This window comes from Mobula birostris, chromosome 4 (assembly GCF_030028105.1).
Source record: "Mobula birostris isolate sMobBir1 chromosome 4, sMobBir1.hap1, whole genome shotgun sequence".
In the NCBI taxonomy this organism is placed as follows: domain Eukaryota; kingdom Metazoa; phylum Chordata; class Chondrichthyes; order Myliobatiformes; family Myliobatidae; genus Mobula; species Mobula birostris.
This window is the reverse complement of record NC_092373.1, coordinates 51792089-51816205: the sequence shown is the minus strand read 5'-3', so window position 1 is coordinate 51816205 and position 24117 is coordinate 51792089. Positions and strand designations below refer to the sequence as shown.

The window sequence follows — 24117 nt, the reverse complement described above, 5'->3', positions numbered from 1 at the left end:
TAACCATCCTTGTATGATTGTTTATTGATTATCAATCAGTTTGAATAGACTGTTCCGCATAGATCTCTGAAGATGGATTTTCATTTGAAAGCATGCTGAAATGCTTCGTTCTTCACATTGCAAAAAAACCTGCAATGTTTGACAGAAGAATCATACTAATCCCTGACAAGCCCCAATTCTCAAATAAAAGATTATTTTCTTAAATGATGTGAGACCTTTTATAAATATCACATTCTTCGCTAGTTGCATTGCAGTTATACTGACAGTTAGTGCAAATTATGATTGATAGTTGATTTGCACCTACCATATACAGTACTGTATATATCAGGTTATATACAGTACTGTGCAAAAGCCTTAAGCAGCCTAGGTTTTCTACATGGTTTCAGATGGTATGGCCTAAGCAGAGACATGATCTCAACATCATCGAGGTGATCTGGGATTACCTAGAGGGATAGAAGCAAGCAAGACAGCCATAATCTGTAGAAGAACTGTGGCAAGTTCTCCAAGATGCTGGGAACAATCTACCAGCGGATTTTTTAAATATATAAAACTGCATGAAAGTGTACCCAAGAGAATTGATGCAGTTTGAAAGTCAATGGGTGCTCACTTCAAATATTGATTTGATTTAGTTTTTCACTCTTTACTGCTCTTTATAGTAATTTTTTTGTTATTTAGAAAATTTTCATTTCATTATTTTTGAAAGCACCTTTGCTTTATAGAATTTTTTTTTACATGTGTCTAAGACTTGTACAGTACTGTATATTTATGGAGAAGATTTTGTTTTCTTGCTCTTTTTCAGCTATTTTTATTTCAGGATTACTTGACAGATTATTAAAATGCATACACTATTTTCACATAGCACTGGATTTATTATATTTGAAAAATATCTTGAACAATAATGACAACAGCAAAAAAAGCTGGATTTTACAGTTAGTGTATCAGTTAATCGCAAATCTTTTAACAGGATTTATGCAGATGTGACAGCATTTATGCCTAAGTGATTATATGGCTACTACCTATATTGTTGGAATAATTTTTTTGACATTGTTTGATATTATTATTCTGAAAGCAAATGTGTAAATATTGTTTAAAATTGTTCTGTATAAGAATGGTAGCTTGATAAACAATGGCAGTAATAATCATTATGTAGCAAAAAGATGAGTATTCTATAGATTTGAAAAAGCGTCATTTTGTCAGGAAAGAAAGTATTTTTGTTAATTGTTTTTGAGTGTGTTGCTTCATTTTACAGGTACAGATATTATGTTGTAGAAGGTGGTATTTACATCATACTTAGTAACAACTTCAGTTTTCCATTATTTAAGAAATTCCAATTTTCTTGTTAATATTTACTGCCTGTTCTTCATCTCATCCAATGGGTTGACTGGTGATCAGATCAAAATGTGACATTAAGGCACAAGTGACATTTTGGTGATATTTTTCCTGACTGGGAGTGCAGGGTGGAAACAAGATTTAGCTTGAAAATTACTTTGTGGTGATACAGACGAAAATTACGTTGGTTTATAATCCATTGTCTTCAGTGACAGCAGTGCAGGATTAACTGGTCTATGTGAGAGACGTTGTCCAACCAAATATTGATCGGGCACCTGGTCAGGAAACTGAAGTCTTTATTTACACCAACTCGCAAGATCAAGAGTAAAGGTATGAGGCAAATTTGCAGTTGAAAGAGTAAACAGCAAAAAGAAATATAGCTTCCAGCTTCAAGCATCCAATCATGCAATTCCCTGGAGGGAAATACACTTCCAAAACTAATACCTGTTTGAGAGAAAAACTGAGTATGTTGAATAAGGAATTGATGTTAAGCCTTGAACATAACATTAGGGCCATTCATTGTTCTGGTCCTCATATTACAACTTCAGGCCAAGTGTATATTATTTTAATGACACTGGCACAGCAGGTACTGCCACTGGCTCACAGATCTGGTGAACCAGAGTCAATTCTGCTCTCCCATGCAGTGAAAGTGGAGTTTGCATATTCTCCCTGTGACTGTATGGGTTTCCTCCTATATCTCATTGTCAAGGTGAGGCCAGTACAAGCTAGTTGAACAACAGGAGACATCAGAGACTGCAGATGCTGAGATCTGGAATACCAAACAAACAGCAGATTGCTTGTTGCTGGAAGAACATATAATATTCCACCTAGGTAGTATGCAACCAATAGTAAATCAAAAGAAATATATATATGTAAAATATATCTCCCTCTCCTCCCCATCTCTCCCATCCCCCTCTCTCTACCGCTGATCCACCTTCCACCAGTTCTCCCATTTTTGTCCTTTTCCACACCCCTCCCTGCCTCCAGGACATATAACATATTGTTTTAACATCTAAAAGACAGCATCTTTGAGGGTGCAGCACTCCCTCAGTCTGAGACAGAATTGCAATTTGTTAATTATTGTCGCTTGTCTCGAGGTAGAGTGAAAAGCTGGTCTTCCATACCTTTCAGACAGATTAAGTCATTACACAGTGCATTGAGGTAGTACAGTGTAAGACAATAACAGAAGGCAGAGTAAAGTACAACAACTACATATCAAGTGCGTGCAAGCAGACAATGAAGTGCAAGATCATAATGATGATGAGGTCAAGAGTACATTTTATTGTACTAAGGGACTGTTCAATGGTCCTATACTAGTACGATAAAATTGTTCTTGAGCTCGGTGGTACATGCTTTCAGGCTTTTCTGTCTTCTGACTGATGCAAAAGAATGTCTTGGGTGAGACGGGGTCTTTGAGCTGGCTGTTTTATTGAGGCAGTGAGAAGTGCAGGCAGAGTCCATAGAGGGAGGCTGGTTTCTCTGATGTGCTGAGTTGTATCCAAACTCTGCTGTTTGTTGTCATCTTGGGTAAAGTAGTTGCCATTACCAAGCTGTGGTGCACCCACATTAGATGGTTTCTATGGTAAATCAATAAAAATTGGTAAGGGTCAATGGGATATAATAAACAACTTGTAGCTTCCTGGGAAGTAGAGACATTGATGGGCTGACTTAGTTGTGATATCTACTAGGATGGAACAGGACAGGCTTTTGGTGATGTTCACTCCTTAGAACTTGAAGCTTGCAACAGTTCAGAGTTTAAATAACTTTATTATCAAAGTATGTATATGTTACCATATACTACTTGAGATTTATTTTCTTACAGGTATTTGCAGGAAAAAAGAAATATAGAATATTATGAAAAGCTATATTGAAATAGTAAAAGAATGACAAGCTCGAATAGTCAAAAGAAGACAAACTGTATAAATAAAAATAATACTGAGAGCATGAGTTGTAAGGAGTCCTGAAAAGTAAGTCTGCAGGTTGTAGAATCAGTTCAGAGTGGTGGTTATCCATACTAATTTATGTCTAACAATTGTACGGTAACAAGTGTTCCTGAAACTGGTGATGTGGGACATAAGGCTTCCGTACCTCCTGCCCCATGGTAGTAGCAAGAAGAGGGCATGGCTTTGATAATGGGGTCTTCGGTGTATAGTGCTGTTTTCTTGTAGCATCTCTCCCTGTAAGTGTAGTCAGTGGTGGGTGAGCTTTGCCGGTGATGGACTGGGCTGTATCCACCACTTTCTGTAACTTTTTCCATTCCTGAACATCGATGGTTCCACAGCATGCAGGATAGGTTAGGATGCTCTCCACTGTTGATCTATAGAAGTTAGTCAAAGTTTGTGGTAACATCCAAAACTTTTAAGAAAGCAGAAGCACTGTCACACCTGCTCGTGACGACACTTATGTGCTGGTCCCAGGAAGATTCCCTGGTATATTAACACCAAAGAATTTAAAACTGCTGATATTTTCCACCTCAGCTCTCCTCAAAAGGACTGGCTCATGGACCTCTGGCTTTTCCTCTTGCAGCTGATAATCAACTCTTTGGTTTTGCTGATATTGATTGAGAGGTTGTGTGGCACCAGTCAACCAGATTTTCAATCTCCTTCCTAAATGCCAATTTATCATCACCTTTACTTCAGACAACAACCGCAAACTTAAATACAGGCATTAGAGCTGTACTTACCTGTACAATCATAAATATAAAGTGATTAGAGTAGGAGATAAGCACACAACCCTGTGGTGCACCTGCCCTGACAGTGAGTGTGGAAGCGATATTGTTACCAGTCTGTACTAACAGATCTGCCAGTAAGAAACTTAAGCATCCAGTTGCACAGAGGACTTCCGATGCCAGGTGTTTGAGCTTAGGGACGAGTTTCGAGGGAATGATAATATTGACTGCTGAGCTATAGTCAATGAAGAGCAAATGGATGTATGCTTCTTCATTATTCCGGTGGTGTGCCTAGCTGAGTGAAGAGCCAATGAATTGGCATCTGCTGTTGACCTGTTGGAGTGATAGGCAAATTGGATCAAACCTGGTCACTCCTCAGGCTGGAGTTTATATGCTTCATGACCAACCTCTTGAAGCATTTCATTACAGTGTATGTAAGAGCTACTGGTTGATAGTAATGGAGGCAGGTTACCGCATCCTTCTTGAGCACTGGTAGGATTGGTGCCTGCTTGAAGCAAGTGGGTACCTTACACTGTTGAAGTGAGAGGTTAAAGAAGTCCGTAAACATTACAGTTCTTCAGGACTCAGTCACACGCGCCATCCGGGCCAGGTGCTTTCTGTGGATTCACTCTCTTGAAGGATGATCTCACATTGGCTTCAATGAATGAGAGTTAGGGACTGCAAGGGTTCGTGAAAATGTCAGTCAAAGTGAGAATAAAAGGCATTGAGCTCATTTGAGAGCAAAATCTCATTGCCATTTATGTTGCTTGGTTTTACTTTGTAAGAGGTGATGGTATTCAAGCCCTGCAACAATTGTCAAGCATCCCTCTGTGATTCAAGTTTAATCTGGACCTTCTGAAAATTGTATGTACACTTCTTGTATTTTCTCAGATTGCCAGTCCTAAATGCCACCTAAACGCCAACCCTCTCATCTTCAGCACTGTTAATAGATAATAGACAATAGACAATAGGTGCAGGAGTAGGCCATTCTGCCCTTTGAGCCAGCACCACCATTCACTGTGATCATGGCTGATCATCCACAATCAGTATCCAGTACCTGCCTTATCTCCATAACCTTTGATTCCGCTATCTTTAAGAGCTCTATCCATCTCTTTCTTGAAAGCATCCAGAGACTTGGCCTCCACAGCCTTCTGGGGCAGAGCATTCCATATATCCACCACTCTCTGGGTGAAAAAGTTTTTCCTCAACTCTGTTCTAAATGGCCTACCCCTTATTCTTAAACTGTGGCCTCTGGTTCTGGACTCACCCATCAGCGGGAACATGCTTCCTGCCTCCAGCGTGTCCAATCCCTTAATAATCTTATATGTTTCAATCAGATCCCCTCTCATCCTTCTAAATTCCAGTGTATACAAGCCCAGTTGCTCCAATCTTTCAACATATGACAGTCCCGCCATCCCGGGAATTAACCTTGTGAACCTTGATGTTGGCAGGACCATGTGCACAGTCCTCCCCTTCCTGGTCAATAGCACACTTTTGTTTTGCTAACACTGAAGGAAAAGTTAATGTTATGACACCATGTTACTAAGCTGTCTATCTCCTATCTGTACTTCGGGTCATGGTTATTTGGGATAAAGCCCACCACAATGGTATCATCTGCAAACTTGTAGACGGAAACAGAACAGAATCTGGCCATGCATTCCTGAGTGTTCAGGGAGTAAAGAATGGGGCTGAGGATGCAATCTTGTGTATTACTAGTGTTTTAGGATAATCGGGGCAGAGCTGTTTCTGCCCATCCTTACTGATTTGGGCTGGTTGAACAGGAAGTCGGGGTTCCATTTGCAGTATGGGGTGTTGACTCACAGTTCTTGGAGTTTGGTGATGAGTTTGCTAGGAATTATTGTATTAAAGGCAGAACTGTAGCTAGTAAACAATAGCCTAACATAGGTCTCTTTACTGTCCAGATGCCCCACGGATGAGTGTAGGCCCGGGGAGATGGCAGGGACCTGTTTCTGTAGTTAGGAAATTACAGTGGGTCAAGGCTGTCTGGAAAGCTGGAGTTAATGCGTTCTATGACCAGTCTCTTGAAGCACATCATGATGGTGGATGTTGGGTACTGATATTTTGCTTTAGTACCAGGATAATAGTAGTCTTCTTAAAGCACGTGGGAACCTCAGATTGAAGGATGGAGAGGTTAAAACTGTCTGAAAATACCCCTGCCAGCTAATCTAAGGATATAGCCAGGGACCCATTCTGGGCCAGATGCTTTCCATGGGTTCACTCTCTGAAAGACTGATCATGCATCTGAAACAGTGACTGTGAGTTCAGGTGCACTGGAGGCTATTGGAGTGCGTGGCGACATGCCAATCCCCTCCTGTCCAAATGCAAAGAATATAGTAAGTTCATTGGAAAGCAATGTGCTGTTGCTGGGGTTGCTGCCTGACTATTGTTGTCTGTTGTAGCATGCAAGACCTGCCAGAACTGATGGCTAATCTGGGACTCAATTTCAGACCGACATTGTCTCCAGCCGGGTGGAGGGGTGTAAATTTGTCTGTTCCCTCCACTAGCTTGCAGGTCACCCATGGGCAAGGTGTAGCACCTGCTTAACTCCCTGATCAAGGTCACATGAAGCCATGGGAGCAAGTCGTGGATAATCGTATGAGTAGCTGGTGCATATCACAATTCCTGGTTATATGACCGCTAACACCAGGCAGACAATCTCTGAAGAGAATTCGTAATGGCTGCGGTCACACATCTTGTAAAGACACTGTCCAGAAGCAGGCAATGACAAAACACTTCTATCAAAAAATTTGCCAAGAACAATCATAGTCAATTCCCTGCATGATACAACACAGCATATGGTAATGATGATAATATGATTGTCTCTAATATCACTGATAGCTTTATAGAGGTCATATCTCGATTTCTTGTTAAGGTCAGGGTAACCTGATTTGAACGCAGCCGTCCTGATTTCAGTAGGGAGTGGATCTCCTAGTTCATCCATGATCTCTGATTTGGGAACAGCTAGATTAACCTCTTTGGTACATAGTTTCAACATACTTTCTGATAAAGTCCATACTAGTTGTGAGGTTTGTCTCGGTGGGCAACTTTGATGGTTGTGCAGCAATGGTCAAAGGTGTTTTGGGCTCGTAGTGGAACAAGAGACATGCTGATAATATATTGGTAACAAAATCTTGGAAGCTGGTTTGGGTGAATTCACCAGCAATGATAAATAGGATCATCAATTTGAGGTTTGTACATGTCTCAAGAGTAGAATTTGAACCCACAGCTTTCTTGACTGTGATGCAAGAATGCTTCCGACTGAGCTAAGATATTTCTTTTTACAGTGCAAGATTCTTTTTACGATGTGTCAGTTGTTAGTTGATTCTTTAAAGAACTTTCCAAGTAGACCACCTCTTCCATGCCTATACAGCTATTTCTTCTTCAACTGCTTATCCAATTCCCTTTGAGAACGAGCATTAAATTTGTGTCTTATTACCATTCCACGTGCTGCATTCCAGAATATCATAATTCTTAGAATCATTTCAAATTTACAACACAGAAGGTCTGCAAGAGCAATCTAGTTGGACCCATCCAATTAAAAATTAATTCTTTACTAAACTCTTATGCCATGTAGATGCTAATCACGTTTCACAAGAAATATTTTGTTTTTCTTTATTGTCTACTTTATCAAAACCATCCACAACACATTATCAGATCTCTCTAAAATTGTGCTATGTTTTCATTGTCATAGGATCCCTTGTTTGTCTGCTACTATGCTGCTTCAGCCTTTTATCTATGGTGGTAATTATTTAAATTATAAATACGAATAAGCTGGAAGTCAGTAATGTTTTTCAGATAAAAATAGAACATTTATATCATTATATATGTTTTAATTGGGCTGATGAACATCAATCAAAACAGAAATTGCTGCATCTACTCAACAGCTCAGGCAGCATTTTTGAGGAGAAATGTAAATAATGTTCAACATTATGTTTCAATGATCAGTGTAGTATATAGGTTGATCTAATATGAGTATGTTTGATTTTAAAAGGTGGAAGCTTCAGAGAGTATCGCACTGATCTCACATCGTTGCTGGTCCAGCCAATTGCTGCATCTTTGGCAAAATCACTTCTTTCTTCCAATGAGGCGACAAACAGAAATCGATGTATTCATCTCACAAATTCAAGTAAAGGTAACATGTAATTTCACATTTTTTATGTTGCCAACATTATTTTATTGCAGCATGTTTTCCATGCACAATTTATAAAAAAATCACTTCAGTGCAAACTCGAGGAATTCTGCAGATGCTGGAAATTCAAGCAACACTTTGTCCTGACGAAGGATCACAGCCCGAAACGTTGACAGTACCTCTTCCTAGAGATGCTGCCTGGCCTGATGCGTTCACCAGCAACTTTGAAGTGTGTTGCTTCAGTGCAAATTAACTATGCAAAAGATAGTGACAAGATTCATGGCAGTTTAAATAGAAGAAAAACAAAACTTACGTTTCTGGGGTTGTCTATGCTTTAGAAATCTGCTGACATGGAATTCCATTTTTGATTTATGTGACAGCTGGTTTTCTTGTTGTCTAGCTGAAGTAGTGAGGTTTTGTTTCAAATTGTTATTCATAAAACTTTACATAATTATAAAATAAAAACCGCGGTCAAGGGACAAGTGAGACTGGAGCAGAGGGCAAACACGAGGAAATCTGCAGATGCTGGAAGTTCAAGCAACGCACACAGAAAATGCTGGTGAATGCAGCAGGCCAGGCAGCATCTATGGGAAGAAGTACAGTTGACATTTCGGGCTGAGACCATCAGCATTTTTTGTGTGTGTTGCTGGAGCAGAGGGTCACATTTTGTCACCTCATTTCCCTCGATTTTGGACTGCTGCTTTCTGCCAAGTGGGGTTGCAGTCTGAAGTAGCTGCTGTGGGGCAAATGTGAATGTATTGCCTGGGAGTCAGTGATGGTAGAAAAGATGCTGACATTATGAGGAAGAATTGCACTGTTGCAGCCATTAATTCCAATTGAACTCTCAAAGACAGAATAGTCAAAAAGGCTTAGAACACCCGGACGCAAAAATCATTTGTGCGCTTGATGTCTTTCTGCATCAGACATGCACTAAAGATATGTCAGCCATCATGTTTTGCCATGTCAGAATGCTTCCAGTACAAATTAGATGATGCTGACCCACTTGGCTCCACAAATCAAATAGGTCCTCATAATGCTTTTCTAGGGTTACCATCTTATACTTGGAAACTCCAGTTAATGGGAAGTGACTTACCTAGTTATAAAAAAAAACAGTCGTAACAATTTATAGCACACACACAAAATCCTGGAGGGACTTAGCAGGACAGGCTCTTTCCTTGGAAATGAACAGCCAACACCCTTCTTCAATTTATACGTTTTTTTTTAGCCATTTCAGGAGAACACAAAATTATGCTGTGACATCCAGGAAACTGATTGCCTCTGGATTCTGTTATTCTCCTTTTTGATGCCATTTATGAGCACCAAGCAGAGCTACTGTGTTCCATCTTGACAGCTGAAGTGGGAGAAAGAGCATTGCTCATCAAACCTCTATCAGAACATACAGGCTCCCTGCTAACGCTATCACTAATACATGGCCTTTAAAGCACTTTGAAGGTGACAGCATTATCACAAAATCTATTCTCTATGTAACTATCGTGAAGTGGAATGGTTGCTAGTGGCTCATCAGACTTTGGATTTCAGATGTGGTGATATTATCAGTGTTTATTGTATAGTTGTGAATGAGATGTGATCTTTCTTGGCGATTACCTGATAGTTATCCCTTCAATAGCTGGATTAAAAAATTCCTGATGATACTGCAGTTCATTTTGGCTCTGGAGGCCAATAAGTAGTTTACTTTTTCCTCCGCTTTATCTCTAAGTGCCTATGCAAGGAGTGGGGGCACCTTTGCAGAAACTCCCTACTACATCTTACTGAGAGAAGTGAATTGTACAACTTATACAGAAGCGGTGTGATGAAGAGAGACTAAGATTGGGAGTGGTTATGGGTAGAGGAAGAAAGGATAAAGAAAGGAGGAATGCAAGGGAGGAGAGAAAAAATGGGATGGGAATTCTATGTAAAACACTGACCTGAAGGTGACCAATAATTAAACTATGCCATGGCTCACAATCAAACATGATCAGTCTTACTTCTGAGCTTGGGGGAAACAGTCACTGCATATTCTACTCCTTCTGTACATTTATCTTTTCCTCTCTCTCTCTTTTGCCTCTCCCCAGCTCTCTTCCTCTTTCCCTCATTCTCCCTTCAGTCACTCTCTAACTCTCCCTTCATCTCCAATACTGAGTCCTCGCTCTCTGCATCTCCCACTCTCTAATTATCTCCCAGCCTCATAGTCTGTCTCTCACTCTATTGTCTGTCTTTCCCTTCTTTCTTGCCTTACTCTCATTTTCTCTCCTGTGTTTTTTTTTCTCACTCACATTTTCTCTCTCATTCTGCCCACCATCCCGTGTCTTCCCCCAACACCCCTTCGAAAGTCAGGAAGACAGTGCTTGAGATGATGGGTGGATGAGTTGTTTGGATATTGCACGTTCTTTCCATTTTGAGCCTCTTTAGGTTAGAGATTCCTGTGATTCATTGAGGATGTTACCTTGTTTCAAGGAGACTTTTCGAACATCCTTGAAGCTTTTTCTCCATCTTCCATGATATATGCACACAGTGAAGCTCATAATAGAGTGCTTCTTTCAAGAGACTGTGCCAGGCAGTCAAATAATTTAGATTTGAGGGAGATTAGCTGCTCAGTGCTTGGGATATTAGACTGGGAGAGACTGCTGACAATGGGAAGCTTATTGTGCCAATGCACTTGGAGATGTTGCATAGACATTTGTAGTTAATCTTATTCAGGTGCACATAGTAAGTTGTGAATTACTCCAAGGCAAAGATGAGTGGGGAAATCATGACCTTAATATGGGCTTGAAGTCTTTGCCAACAAACCCTTTCCTCAGTTGTCAGAAGTTGTGTAAGGGTGTTGGAGAATGTGGCAAATTTCATCAGCAATGCTGGCCTTTGCTGTGAATGATCCATGTTTTTCAGGTTCCAAAGAAACATAGAAATCTACAGCATATTACGGGCCCTTCAGCCCGCAATGTTGTGCCAACTATGAAACTGCCTACAATTTCCTTACTCCATAGCCCTCTATTTTTCTAAAGAAGTTCCCTTCTTGTTTGTTGGAGGATAGTACTATGCTTGGTAGAATAGCTTTGAACTGTGTACATTTAGTATAAACTCTATCTTCTCTTCAGTGAAGGAGTCAACAAATAATTTGGAACTAAGACTGAATGTATACTAATGACTGAGGTTGCAGTGATCTTGGATCTGGAGTAGAGACAAAGAAATTTGATCATTTTTTCACATCTCCTTTGTCATTATAGTACCCTGCTGTTCTAAGATTCTTGAATGGACTTGGTGGACGTTAAAGACGAACTCCTGATCTCACAATCTATTTTGCTGTGACTATTGTACCTAATTGTCTTCCTGCACTGAACTTTGTTACTGTAACTGTAACCCTATAATCTTCATGTTATTACATTTCCCTTGTATAACCTCAATGTACTTATGTTTTATAATGATTTGTATGGATAGTTTGCAAAATTAGATTTTTACTGTATCATTGTATACATAACAGTAGCATTTTAATTACAATTGCAGTGAAAGATCCCCCATGCAATTTTACTTTCTTTCAATTGCCATTTATCATTCATTTCTTCCCATTATCTTGGATTCTTCATGTATATATAATATCTTTACCTACCTTCCTGTCTATTTTTCACCCATTTTATAAACCGATCTATTCTGCTTTCTGCTTTTACTGATTTTCTGTCCCACTATTGATTTTAGCTTTTAGTTACAATGCGTGAGAGTTTGCAGCAAAAATAACAACGCGTCCATTAGGGTGACCAATGTTATTTCAAAGTAAATCAGCCAGTGACTTCTGGTAGCTGCGTGCATATAGTTAACTCAACAAGTTGCTGCTGACATGTCCTACTTCTGAAAAATTTACAAAATCATGGATCACAGAAACTGCCTCTTTGCCTCCCCTCTCCCCCCCCCCAAGGTCTATAGCAACCATCGCATACCCACCTATACTAATTCCATTTAGCAGCACTTAGTCCTCAATCTCCTATGTTTTTGATATTGAAATGCTTGTTCAGATATTTTTAAGAGTACCAATTCAGGTAGTACATTCATCTGGGTTAGAATACTTTCCACAGATCCTTTTACTCCTAACCTAGTGCTAGGGCCCTCTGGTTTTAAATATCTCAGCAAAAGAGAAGTGACTCCAACCGTCTCATCTACACACACCAACATTTTGTATATTTCTATCGTATTCTTAATCCCATACTTCAAAAGAAAATGTGTCATTCATACGCATGGAGGTGTGAATCTGCAGTTTTAACCTGTTTAGTATGTAAAGTTGAACCTTGTCTATTCAATTATCTGAGATTTATTTTAGCTTCATGGTATGTCTTACTAATACTAACAACCTCTCTGACACTTGAAATTACCTTTTACATGTATCAGCTCTTGTTACAGAATTGATTTTAAAATTTAATTTGAATTATTTGGACAAATCCTTTGCTACCCCCGAGCTTACCAGTCTCTACAGGAAAGATATGCAAAAAAAAAATTAATGCCTTACATGCTTTATTGCAGTTAGCAAAAATATAGGTCTGTTATTTTTAGAAGATTATTACAATGTTTCATGAACTGGCATTTATGCTGTTTCTTCATCAGAATCAAATGATAAATTATTTGTGTTTTCTCTACCTGCATCTGTGTTGGAAGATATTAGACTTGATTGGAACTACTCAAAAAATAAAATAATGTCAGGCATTACGAAGCTCCCCAGCTTTTACAGAGGAAGCTGCAATTGAAGTGTAGGAAAATGGCATGCTCAAAGCATAAAATGCAGGAGTTATTCTGTTGATGTTAAAAAATGCTTAGTAGCTTCATGGCTTAAATATAATTTTCACATTACTAAGTAGAGCTGAACTGCATTGAAAGGTAATCAAACCAAACTGTACCTCATCTAACATACATTCAGTCATCTATTCTAGAGAAAGATTGAAGAAATGCAAATGTGAAAAAACAGCGATTTAAGTCACAGTGGGGTTCCACTGTTAAACTATGGCTTGCACTATCATGCAAGTAGATAAAAGATAATACAAATAAACAACCATAAAAATAAGATGCACAAACCCTTCATGTAAGCTTTTGATGCAACTGAATCTAAGATGCCTATGATTCATCAGAATTCATGACAAGGTTTTGACCTGGACAGGTTAGCAATGATGATCCTGTTTATAAAGAGATTTAGAAAAGTAATGTTTAACAATTTTGTGATCCTAGCACAATAACCCTGTCTCTGAAAATAATGCTGTATCAGCCAACTGAGTCAGTGCTCACATCAGTTAATGAAACTTAAGTCACATAACTAGCATGGGTCCAATGATTTCTTAGAGACAGTTGTGTGATGGAAACATTGCAGATGAGTGAGATAATACTGGAGAAGTGGCAGATGAAATACTGTTTGTCATTCAAATCAAATACTTTGTTTTGTTTTGATGATACTATTAAGAACCAAACAAACTAAAATTAAACTCCATTTAGAAACTCATTCAAGAAACACAAATCAATCCTCAGAAGGATCAGAAGTGGAGAGAGTGAGCAATTTCAAATTCCCGTGTGTCAAGATCTCTGAGGACCTAACCTGGTCACAACATATCGATGCAGCTATAAAGAAAACAAGACAGCAGCTATATTTCATCAGGAGTTTGAGGAGATTTGGTTTGTCACCTTAAACACTCAAAAACTTCTTCAAATATACTGTGGAGAGCATTCTCACTGGCTGCATCCCCATCTGGTATGGGGGTGCTACTGCAAAGGATCGAAGTACATTCCAGAAACATGTAAAATTAATCCACTCTATCATGGTTACTCCGTAGTATCCAAGACATCTTCGAGGAGCGATGCCTTAGGTAGGTGGCATCCATCATTAAGGTTCCCCAGCACCCAGGACATTGTGAGGTTGGATGGCTTTGGGGGAAAAACATGAAAATCTGCAGATTTTCTCTTGTTTGCTACTAAAGATTAGCTATATTTGTCATATGTACATTAAAATATTGAAGCATACAGTGAAGTGCTTCAGTTGTGTCAAAGCAAATCAGTGAGCATTGTGCTGGGGACAGTCCACTAGCGTCTCCAGCACCAATATAGCATGACCACAACTCAGTCTACATCTTCAGAACGTGGGAGGAAACCAGAGCTCCTGGAGGAAACCCATGCAGTCACAGGGAGAATGTACAAACTTTTTACAGACAGCAGTGGGAATTGAACCCCAATCTTATTCGTAAATAAGTAGAGGGTGTTAGTCCCTTGGTCAAATATTTTATTGATTATAGGATAGGCAGAATCTGCTATTGCTTTTCAGTACGATGTTGGGTCAATTTGACAAACCACATTTTAAGTCGTGGGCAGTGATATTGAGCCAATGAGATACACCCTACAAGGCATGCTTTCTGCAAAATACTCGCACTCCTTGTGGTGGCACAACACAGCATGCTTAATGATTAAACTCTTAACAGCTGTGTTCTCTTCACACCCACGCACCACACAAATGTTCCCTTAGCAACCATGCCATCACCAATGAACAGGAGAGTTATGCTAAAGAATTAAAGTGGTTCATGCATTCATAGCCATAGCAACAACCACAGAACCAATTTCAATTTTTTTCTTTGAAAATATGTCATATCTTCTTTGATGGCGTGACATTTTTAAACACATATTCATTCTAATCTTAGATAAATTCCCCCCTTTCACTATCTACTCTTTTTTTCCTTCACCTTTTCAATTCATGATTTGTAGATTTGTAGCCTATAACATTTAGTCGTTCCGTTTCAGAACCTGTCAGTTCTCTTGCAATAAGTGAAAATGTCCATTTTTGCTTAGAACTTAGATGCTAGCTATTTGGAAACTGTGTGGCATTCCAGCAAAGTTTAAATATCCTTTCACATAATATCCCTCAGGTAAAGATTCTAGTAGGATTCCTAGAAAGTAATTGGAAATCAGACACCAGTTGGCAAATTCTCTTCTGACTTCCTAGTCTAAATTCTTTGAAACAACTGGTGTGTTACCACATCATAATGATACTGTATTACTGATGTCTCTGAGCAAAAGGCAGGAATTGCTACTTTGCCTTTCAGCTCTGTAGGGATCATTGCCAATCATAATGAACAACTCCTAATGGACCTTCTAATAACCTGTGGTATTAGAGTAATCTTGGTCAAATCATATCATTCTCTGATCCAATTATGATTAATGAATTTGAAATCCCATTACCTTGTAACTGCAAAATAATCCCCTTTAGAGGTTAACATGTTTCTTTATCCACAGAAGCTAAGAATTTGAGCATTTTCTGTTTTTATTCCAGATGTAGAGCTTGGTGGTTAATATTTTACATTTGTGTACCTCAGAGTACCATATAAGAGAAATAAAAGCTACAGCACTGAATTTCACTGTGGTGCAGAATGTGCAGCTTGTAGGTCTACATCCGAGATAATATTTTTCCTATTCCATGGAGCTCTATATCTTTAGATATATAAGACACACACACACACACACACACACACACACACACACACATATATATATATATAAATATATAAACATATATGTGCATATGTGTTTCTCACCATTGTATCTGTGCACATTCTGTTGGCTTCACACAGACTGAAAGCAATAGAGACACCATTAAATTTTTATCTGTATTTTCATTGCTCTGGTAAATTTTGAATCATGCTTGACTGTTTGACAGATGCTTCTGCCAATTCTAATAATTAAAGACTTCCCTTGTCGAGTTTTTTTTTAAATCAACAACTCCACCAAAAGAAAATTGTGCATGACTACATTGCTTTGTTAGAATAAATTGACAGTCACAAAAGATGCTCTGTTTGGCAGACTGTGCAGGTTTTAATATGGCTCAGAGCTTGATCAAAATGTAGCAATAAAAAATTCTTTCTCATTCCAATCAGAATTCATCTGTTCAAACTCTCCTCATCCTTTACATTAAATCTTAATTTTTCATATTGATTGCTAAGTCTCATTTGTCTCACTTCCTTAGTGCCTGAGAGTAAATGCTGACATTGCATTGGAATTCTTCTTTCATATTTCAGGCGATTGATATGGTTGACCAGTTTAATTTTACTCAGGGTGCCCTTAGCTGTTGTACTGCATTCAGAAATCTGCGCTTTTATCCAGAACTTGTCTTCATGTTGTCAAAGATGATAAGTGGGAATCCTGTTTGATGGTAAAGCACTGACTCTCCCATTGCATCTCGTCTCTTGCATCTGGAATACTAAATGTAGTTAGTCGAGTACCTTCATCAAGGCTGTTATTTGTTCTGCATTTTAGAGCGAGCACACAACATTTAACTCTTCGATTTTTGAAGATTTTTAAGTCAATTATCACAATTACAAATCAATATGAAATATAATTAAATAGTTGGGACAAAGCCTAGTATCCTCAGGTGAATTCATTTAACGTAAAGCATGTTATTGGGGATTTAGAGGCAAACACATTTCCTGTGATTTGGCTGGTAAGCCTGAGGGGATATGAGAGGAGGTTAGGCAGTGGAGGATGTCACTGTAGGAGAGGAATTTGAAGGAAAAGGAGAAATAGCATTGACAGGAGTATAGGAAAAAAATGGTTGAGTGAAGAAAGTAACAGGGGCAAGGATATCTATGACAGCCCGTGAGTGCGTACATTTTGAGAGATGCCAGTGCATGTGTCCTTGTGTGTGGGTGGGTGGATGGGTGTGTGTGTGTGTGTGTGTGTGTGTGTGTGTTATCATAGACCAGAAACCATGAGATGCTTAGACATCAGCATGAAGTTTTGAGTTCCCCCAGCATTTTCTGTGTTCCTCAGCATGAATGTGTCAAGATGGCTTCACTCACTCTAACACAAAGCTGGCATGTTGTGTTCCTCTGAGTGCATGTCCCTGTCCCAACCTGGAAGTTACAGAATTTGACAAGGAAGACTGCTACTTCAACCTTAAAGAAAAAGTCTGATACACATCTTGGAAGGGAGCACACTAATCCTCCTGGTGACTTAAATTTCAGCTTCAGAAGAGAAACAAATTTTCTGGCAAGATTGGCGTAAGGAAAACTGACTCTAAACAAAATACTTAGAGCACAGTTTCATTATAACCAATGCCCTGTTTGACCAACACAAGTGCAAGACTTCATGACAGCATTCCCAAACTAGGCATGGACATTTGCTGGATGATATCATCTGAAAGAGAGATCACAAGAGTGTCTTTTTTACCCATGCCATAAAAAGTTCTAGTGGCGGTCATCTTCACATGGCTGGCCCCAAAACAAAAGCAACTATGAAAATATTGTTGCATGAAAATAAAATGGCGGTCTTAAGGAACCCAAAAATCATTTTTCTCAGAAAACACATAACCAATAGCCTAACCTTTCTCAACTAACCAGAGGACAAAGTACTCCGAGGTCAACCATAATTAGGAACTGCTAAGAGACTCTCGGTTTATCCATCAGTAACAGCAAGAGTGGTTTGATGGTAGTATCCAGAAGCTCTAGGAGCTAAATAATTGCTAATTCGAGGTGCTCTACAGACACCTGAAGGGTGAGGTCTAATAGAAATCCAGTGATCTGGAGAATTATTGATAGGTTTAAAGAGCACAGGTGTGCTGTTAACTATGATTTTTGTGAATTCTCCAGTGCTGTCATGCCTGTTCACAGTCCAAAAGTTTCAAATAAGGTCAACTTATCTAGTATAGAATGCCAGCACCTGTTGGAAGGAACACTTTGTAAAAACTCCTGAATTGTGTATTCTTTGACTTAATTTCCCTCGACTCCATTCCACAGCAAACTATCGAATCCAGTCTCACCACCTCTACAAATAAACAACGTTAAAGGGTCATATTCCAAATGATAAACAATAAGAGACTAAGAGTAGATGATAAACATGAGGAAATCTGCAGATGCTGGAAACCCAAAGCAACACACACAAAATGCAGGAGGGGCTCAGTATGTATGGAAAAGGGTCAACAGTCGACTTTTCAGGCTGGGTCCCTTCTTCAGGGCTGGAAGGAAAGAGGAAAAGTCAGAGTAAGAAGGTGGAGGGAGGGGAAGAAGAAGTACAAAGTGGCAGGTGATAGTTGAAACCAGGAGAAGGGGGGGGGGGTGCTGAAGTAAAGGGCTGGGAAGTTGGTTGGTGAAAGAAATAAAGGGCTGCAGAAAGGGGAATCTGACAGGAGAGGACAGAAGACCATGGAAGAAAAGGAAGGAGGAGGAGCACAAGAGGGAGGTGATGGGCAGGTAAGGAGCTATGGTGAGGGGGGAAATCGGGAATGGGGAATAGGTGAGGGGCTGGCAATTACTGGAAGTTTGAGAAATCAATAGTCATGCCATCAGGTTGGAGGCTACCCAGACAGGATACAAGATGTTGCTTCTCCAACCTGAGTGTGGCCTCATCGCAGCAGTAGAGGAGGCCGTGGACTGACTTGTCAGAATAGACAGACTTGGCGGATGGACATAGGTGCTCAGTGAATCAGTCTGTCAATCTGCATCTGGTCTCGCCGACATACAGGAGGTCATATCGGGAGTATCGGATACAGTACACGACCTAGACTCGTTGGTGAATTGTCACCTCATCTGGAAGGACTGTTTGTGGCCCTGAATGGTAGCGAGGGAAGTGGTGTAGGGGCAGCTGTGGTACTTGTTCTACTTGGAAGGACAAGTACCAGGAGGGAGATCAATGGGAGGGATGAGTGATCTCTGCAGGAAGCAAACATGGGGGAAATGGAAGTATAGGGAGTGATCTCTGCAGGAAGCAAACATGGGGGAAATGGAAATATGTGCTTGGTGGTGGGATCCCAATAGAGATGATGGAAATTATGGAGAAATATGTGCTGGATGCAGAGGCTAATGTGGTGGTAGGCGAGGACAAGAGGAACCTTATCCCTGGTGTGGTGGCGGGAGAATAGAATGAAGGCAGGTGTGCGCAAAATGGAAGAGATACAGGTGAGGGCAGCATTAATGGTGGAGGAAGGGAAGCCCCTTCCTTTGAAGAAGGAGGACATTTCCTTAGTTCTGGAATGAACAGCCTCATCTTGAGAGCAGATGTGGCAGAAACGGAGGAACTGAGAGAAGGGGATGGCATTTTTACAAGTAACAGAGATGAAAGTGAGGGTAGATGATATCCCTGCCAAAGTGCAAAATCTGCATTGAGATGCCATCCAGGGTAATACAGCAGCACTTTCTGTTAAGTTTAAGAATTTAATTTAATTTTCAAAAATTTTACTTACTGCTCAATATTCAGTCCACTTCTGAAGGAAAGAGTGCTTATTCCTAATTCCACAAGTTGTCTTTATAAAATGGCAAGGATTTCCAGTGAGTAGATTTCATTGACCAAATTAAATATTATGATGTTATTCTACTTAAAGCAGGTGGTGCATAGGCAGCTAGATAAAGTGAAGGGGAGGGTGCCTGCATTAAAAGCGAAGCGTAAAAAAGAGAAAGTATAGAAATAGAATTTACCTTAATTTTGGAATATTAGTTAAGTGCAAATACATTTAGACTGCTCAATTTCAGTTGGAAGTGTCTCGACAAGATAGCATTAACCCAAATCCTCTGGAGGAGTAGGGCAGCTCCAAATGCATTTGCTTAATCTGCACATTTAACTGCAAGTGTGATTGCTAGAGGCTGCTGTTTGATTTACATGTTGATAATAAAAACATTGTCCGCAGTAAAGCCATAGTTTCTACAGCAAAATTTGGCTGGGGGATTGGAACCAGAGTGATAGGGCCGAGGATAGGCAGTTGGTATACAACTAGATGCAGTGTGTAGTTAGACTGTGAGGAAGGATAAGCAGACGACGGGGCAAATTGCCGTCAATGGGATGAGCTGAATGGGGGCAAAAGTGAAAAGGGTAATGAATACAGACTGACGGTGTTATATTTGAATGCATGCAGGATACAAAATAAGGTAAATAATCTTATAGCTCAGTTAAAGATTGGCAGGTATGAAGTTGTGGCCATCACTGAATTGCGGCTGAAAGATCACAGGTGGGAGCTCAACATCCAAGGATACGCCCTGTATCAAAGGGGCAGGCAGCTAAGCAGCGGGGTTGAATGGCTCTGTTGGTAAAAATCAGATCAAATCCATAGTAAGAGGTGGCATAAGATCAGAAGATTTAGAATCCTTGTGATTAAGATTGAGATTACAGTCATGGGGAATTTCCATAGGCAGGTAAATTGGGAAAACCAGGTTGGTGTTGGTTCCCAAGAGAGAGAATTGGTACAATTCCTATGAGATGGCTTTTTAGAGCAGCTTGTGGTTGAGCCAACAAAGGGAAAAGCAATTAGGGATTGATGGTTGTGTAATGAACTATATTTGATTAGGGAGCTTAAGGTAAAGAAACCTTTGGGAAGTAGTGATCATAATATGATAGAATTCACCCTGTAGCTTGAAAGGGAGAAAATAAAGTCAGATGTATCCGTATTACAGTGGAGTAAAGTGAATTACAGAGCCATGAGAGAAGAGCTGGCCAAAGTTGATTGGAAGAGGACACTAGCAAGGATGACAGTAGAACAGCAATAGCACAGCAATGGTTGAAGTTTCTGGGGGCAATTCAGGGGGCACAGGATAGATACATCCCAAAGATGGACAAGTACTCTAAATGGAGGATGAGGCAACCATTGGTGACGAGGGAAGTTAAAGGCAGCATAAAAGCAAAAAGGGAGGACATATAATATAGCAAAATATAGTGGGAAGGTAGTGGATTGGGAAGCTTTTAAAAACCAACAGAAGATAATGGGAAAAAAACCATTGGGAGAGAAAAGATGAAAAATGAAGGTAAGCTAGCTAAAAATATCGAAGAGGTTATCAAAAGTTTTTTCAGATACTTAAAGAGTAAAGAGAGGTGAGATTGGATATTGGATCAGGAAAATGATGCTGGCATGGTAATAATGGGGGAGAGGGAAATAGTGGATGAATATAATATCTTGCATCAGTCTTTGCTATGGAAGACACTAGCAGTGTGCCAGAAATTCAAGAGTGAAGGGTGAAGAAGTGAATATAGTTGCTATTACTAAGGAGAAGCTGCTTGGGAAGCTAGATAAATCGCTTGGACAAGATGGACAAGGCCTCATGGTTCTGAAAGAGGTGTCTGAAGAGATTGTGGAGGCATTAGTAATGATCTTTCAAGAAATACTAAATTCTGGAATGGTTCCAGAGGACTGAAAAATTGGAAATTTCACTCCACTCTTTAAGAAGAGAGGGAGGGAGGGACGCAGAAGAAAGGAAATTATACGCCAGTTAGTCTGACTTCAGAGATTGGGAAGACATTGGAGTCAATTATTAAGGATAGTGTTTTTGGGATACTGGAAGGTGCATGATAAAGTAGGCCAAGGTCAGCATTGTTTCCTGAAGGGGAAACCTTGCCTGACAATCTGTTGGATTTCTTTGAGGAAATAACAGGCAGAATAGACAATGCAGGGTCAGTGTATATTGCTATATTGCTTAATTGGATTCTCAGAAGGCCTTTGACAAGGTGCCGCCTATGAAGCTGCTTAACAGGCCATGGTATTACAGGAGAATTACAGCATGGATAGGAGATTGGATTATTGGCAGGAGTCAAAATGTCAGAATAAAGGTGGCCTATTCTGGTTGGTTGCTCGTGACAAATGGTATTCCATAAGGGTCAATATTGGAACCGTTTCTTTTCATATAATATGTCAACCATTTGGATGATGGAATTGGTGGCTTTGTGGCCAAGTTTGCAGATGATACAAAGCAATGTGGAGGGGCAGGCAGTATTGAGGAAGCAGGGCATCCACAGAAGGACTTGGAGAGATTGGGAGAATGGGCAAAGAAGTGGCAGATGGAATACAGTGTAGGGAAGTGTACGGTAATACAGCTTGGTAGAAGAAGTGAAAGGGTTGACTATTTTATAAACGGAGAAATTTCAAAAATCTGAGGTGCAAAGGGACTTGGGAGCCTTTGTGCGTGATTCCCTAAAGGTTAAATTGCAAGATGAGTCATTGGTAAGGAAGGCAAATGCAATGCTACCATTCATTCTGAGTAGACTAGAATACAAGAGCAAGGCTGTGTAGTGTTGCTGAGGCTTTACAAGACATCAGTCAGACTCCACTTTGAGTATTGTGCCCCTTATCTCAGAATAGATGTGCTGGCATTGAAGAGGGTTCAGAGGAGGTTCACAAGAACGATTCCAGGAAATGATATAGTAACACTTGAAGAGCGTTTGAAGGCTCTGGGCCTGTACTCGCTGGAGTTTAGAAGAATGAGAGGGATCTCATTGAAACCTATCACATATTGGAAGGCCTAGACAGAGTGAATATAAAGGGAATGTTTCCGATAGTGGTTGAGTCTAGGATCAAAGGGTACAGACTCATAATAGACAGATGTCCATTTGAAACAGAGATGAGGAGGAATATTGTTAGCCAGAGGGTGGTGAATCTGTAGAATTCAGTGCTACAGATGGCTGTGAAGGCCAAGTCATTGGATATAGTTAAAGCGGAGATTGATAGGTTCTTGGTTTATCAGGGCGACAAAAGTTATGGATAGAAAACAGGAGAATGGGGTTTGAGGGAGATAATAAATCCACCAAGGGGGAATGGCAGAGAAGACTTGATGGGCCGAATGGCCTAAATCTGCTCCGATGTCTTATGGTCTTACATGAATGAATCATGCAAGAATTGGAACACTGAGCATTAAATTAAATTGAAAACAGTTAAACAAAGTCAACATTTTTACAAATTATGGTGCACATTATTTTTCTACCATTGCTGTCAAATTAAATGAGTACATAATTTTACTCTCATGCTTATTTTTGCGAACAGTTATCCTCAATGAAGTTTAATATAAACAAGGAATATCATAAGACAGTAGTGTGATTAGCTCATTCATTTGATTTAGTGAAAAACAAATCTGTTTGGTAATGGTTTCAAATTAACTTTTTCTGCACATGAATTTCTTAAAGTTATGGAACCATTGAAGAAATTATTACTTTGGAAATTCTCTTAGACAGTACCTAGCAAAAAAACTTGACAAATGCAACACAATTATTTTGATATTTAGAATTCAATAATGTTTTATACTATACAGTGCGTTAGAATTTTCAGATTATCATCTCATTTTATTTCAATAAATATTTTATTTGTAATGCATACAGGCAATCCCTAAATTGCAACAGGGTTCCATTCCTGAAATCTGTTTGTAAACAGAATTTATCATAGATTGAAAATGAACAAAAACAATGTGTAGGAGAGGATTACTAAAACAGCAATGACAGGAGAGCGAACAAGACACAGAAGCGAGGCCACCGGCCAGCCTCACTGACTCAGTGCGTGATTGAAGGAGTCTGATCAGGCATTCAAGGGCAGCATACACTGAGAATGAAACTGGTTGCTTAGAAAAGATATGATAGAGAGCCCCTCTACTTGCCAGCCAAGCAAAGTCTTGGTGCTTGTTTGTGAGTTCTCATGACCAGGCATTCTGTCAAGTGACTTCAACTCTACTGGGGAAACCATCCCAAAGAATCCATCGTGTCTTTCTCCCACAGAAATTTCAAGACACTTCATGCTGGCCACTGCTTGATGGATTTGTGGTCAAAGGTATTTCCTTGCAGAAACATTTCTACAGAGGACAAGTAGCCCAGCAAGGTCTTTTTTTAAACAACCAGTCAGCTAATCTTTCAGCTCCCAGATTATCCAAGATTGCAGTGTGTTGAAATTATATCAAGTATATCACTTTTTGGTTGTAATCTATTTTATTTATTGGTGCCAGGACATACTATGTTTTGGAATAGAGGTTGTGTTAAAACTTGTGATTCTTTGCACACCTGTTGTAATAAGCAACCCTTGTTACACACATTGGCTGTTTGTATGGATAACCTGGGACTTTAGTGGTCTGGTATCATCTCTTGATATCCATGATGGCTTTGCAATGGTCATACCTAGATATCCTGTTCAGGTTAGGGTCACCCAACTTGAATACCACAGACCTGAACTTCAGAAGGAAGATGGTATCTTGGTTCATTCCTAGTTTCCATCTGGAGAACACTTCGATTGAAT

General features: G+C 39.7%; 1 protein-coding gene across 10 annotated transcripts in view; it reads left to right on the top strand.

The window, feature by feature from the left end:
• LOC140196330 (inactive N-acetylated-alpha-linked acidic dipeptidase-like protein 2) overlaps positions 1-24117 on the top strand; it is a 993804-nt gene that overhangs the window by 677422 nt on the left and 292265 nt on the right. For all 10 annotated transcript variants that reach the window (XM_072255337.1, XM_072255335.1, XM_072255333.1 and 7 more), the window contains one exon: positions 8010-8150. In XM_072255337.1, the coding sequence (XP_072111438.1) occupies positions 8010-8150 (141 nt within the window). The remainder of the gene's footprint in view (positions 1-8009; positions 8151-24117) is intronic.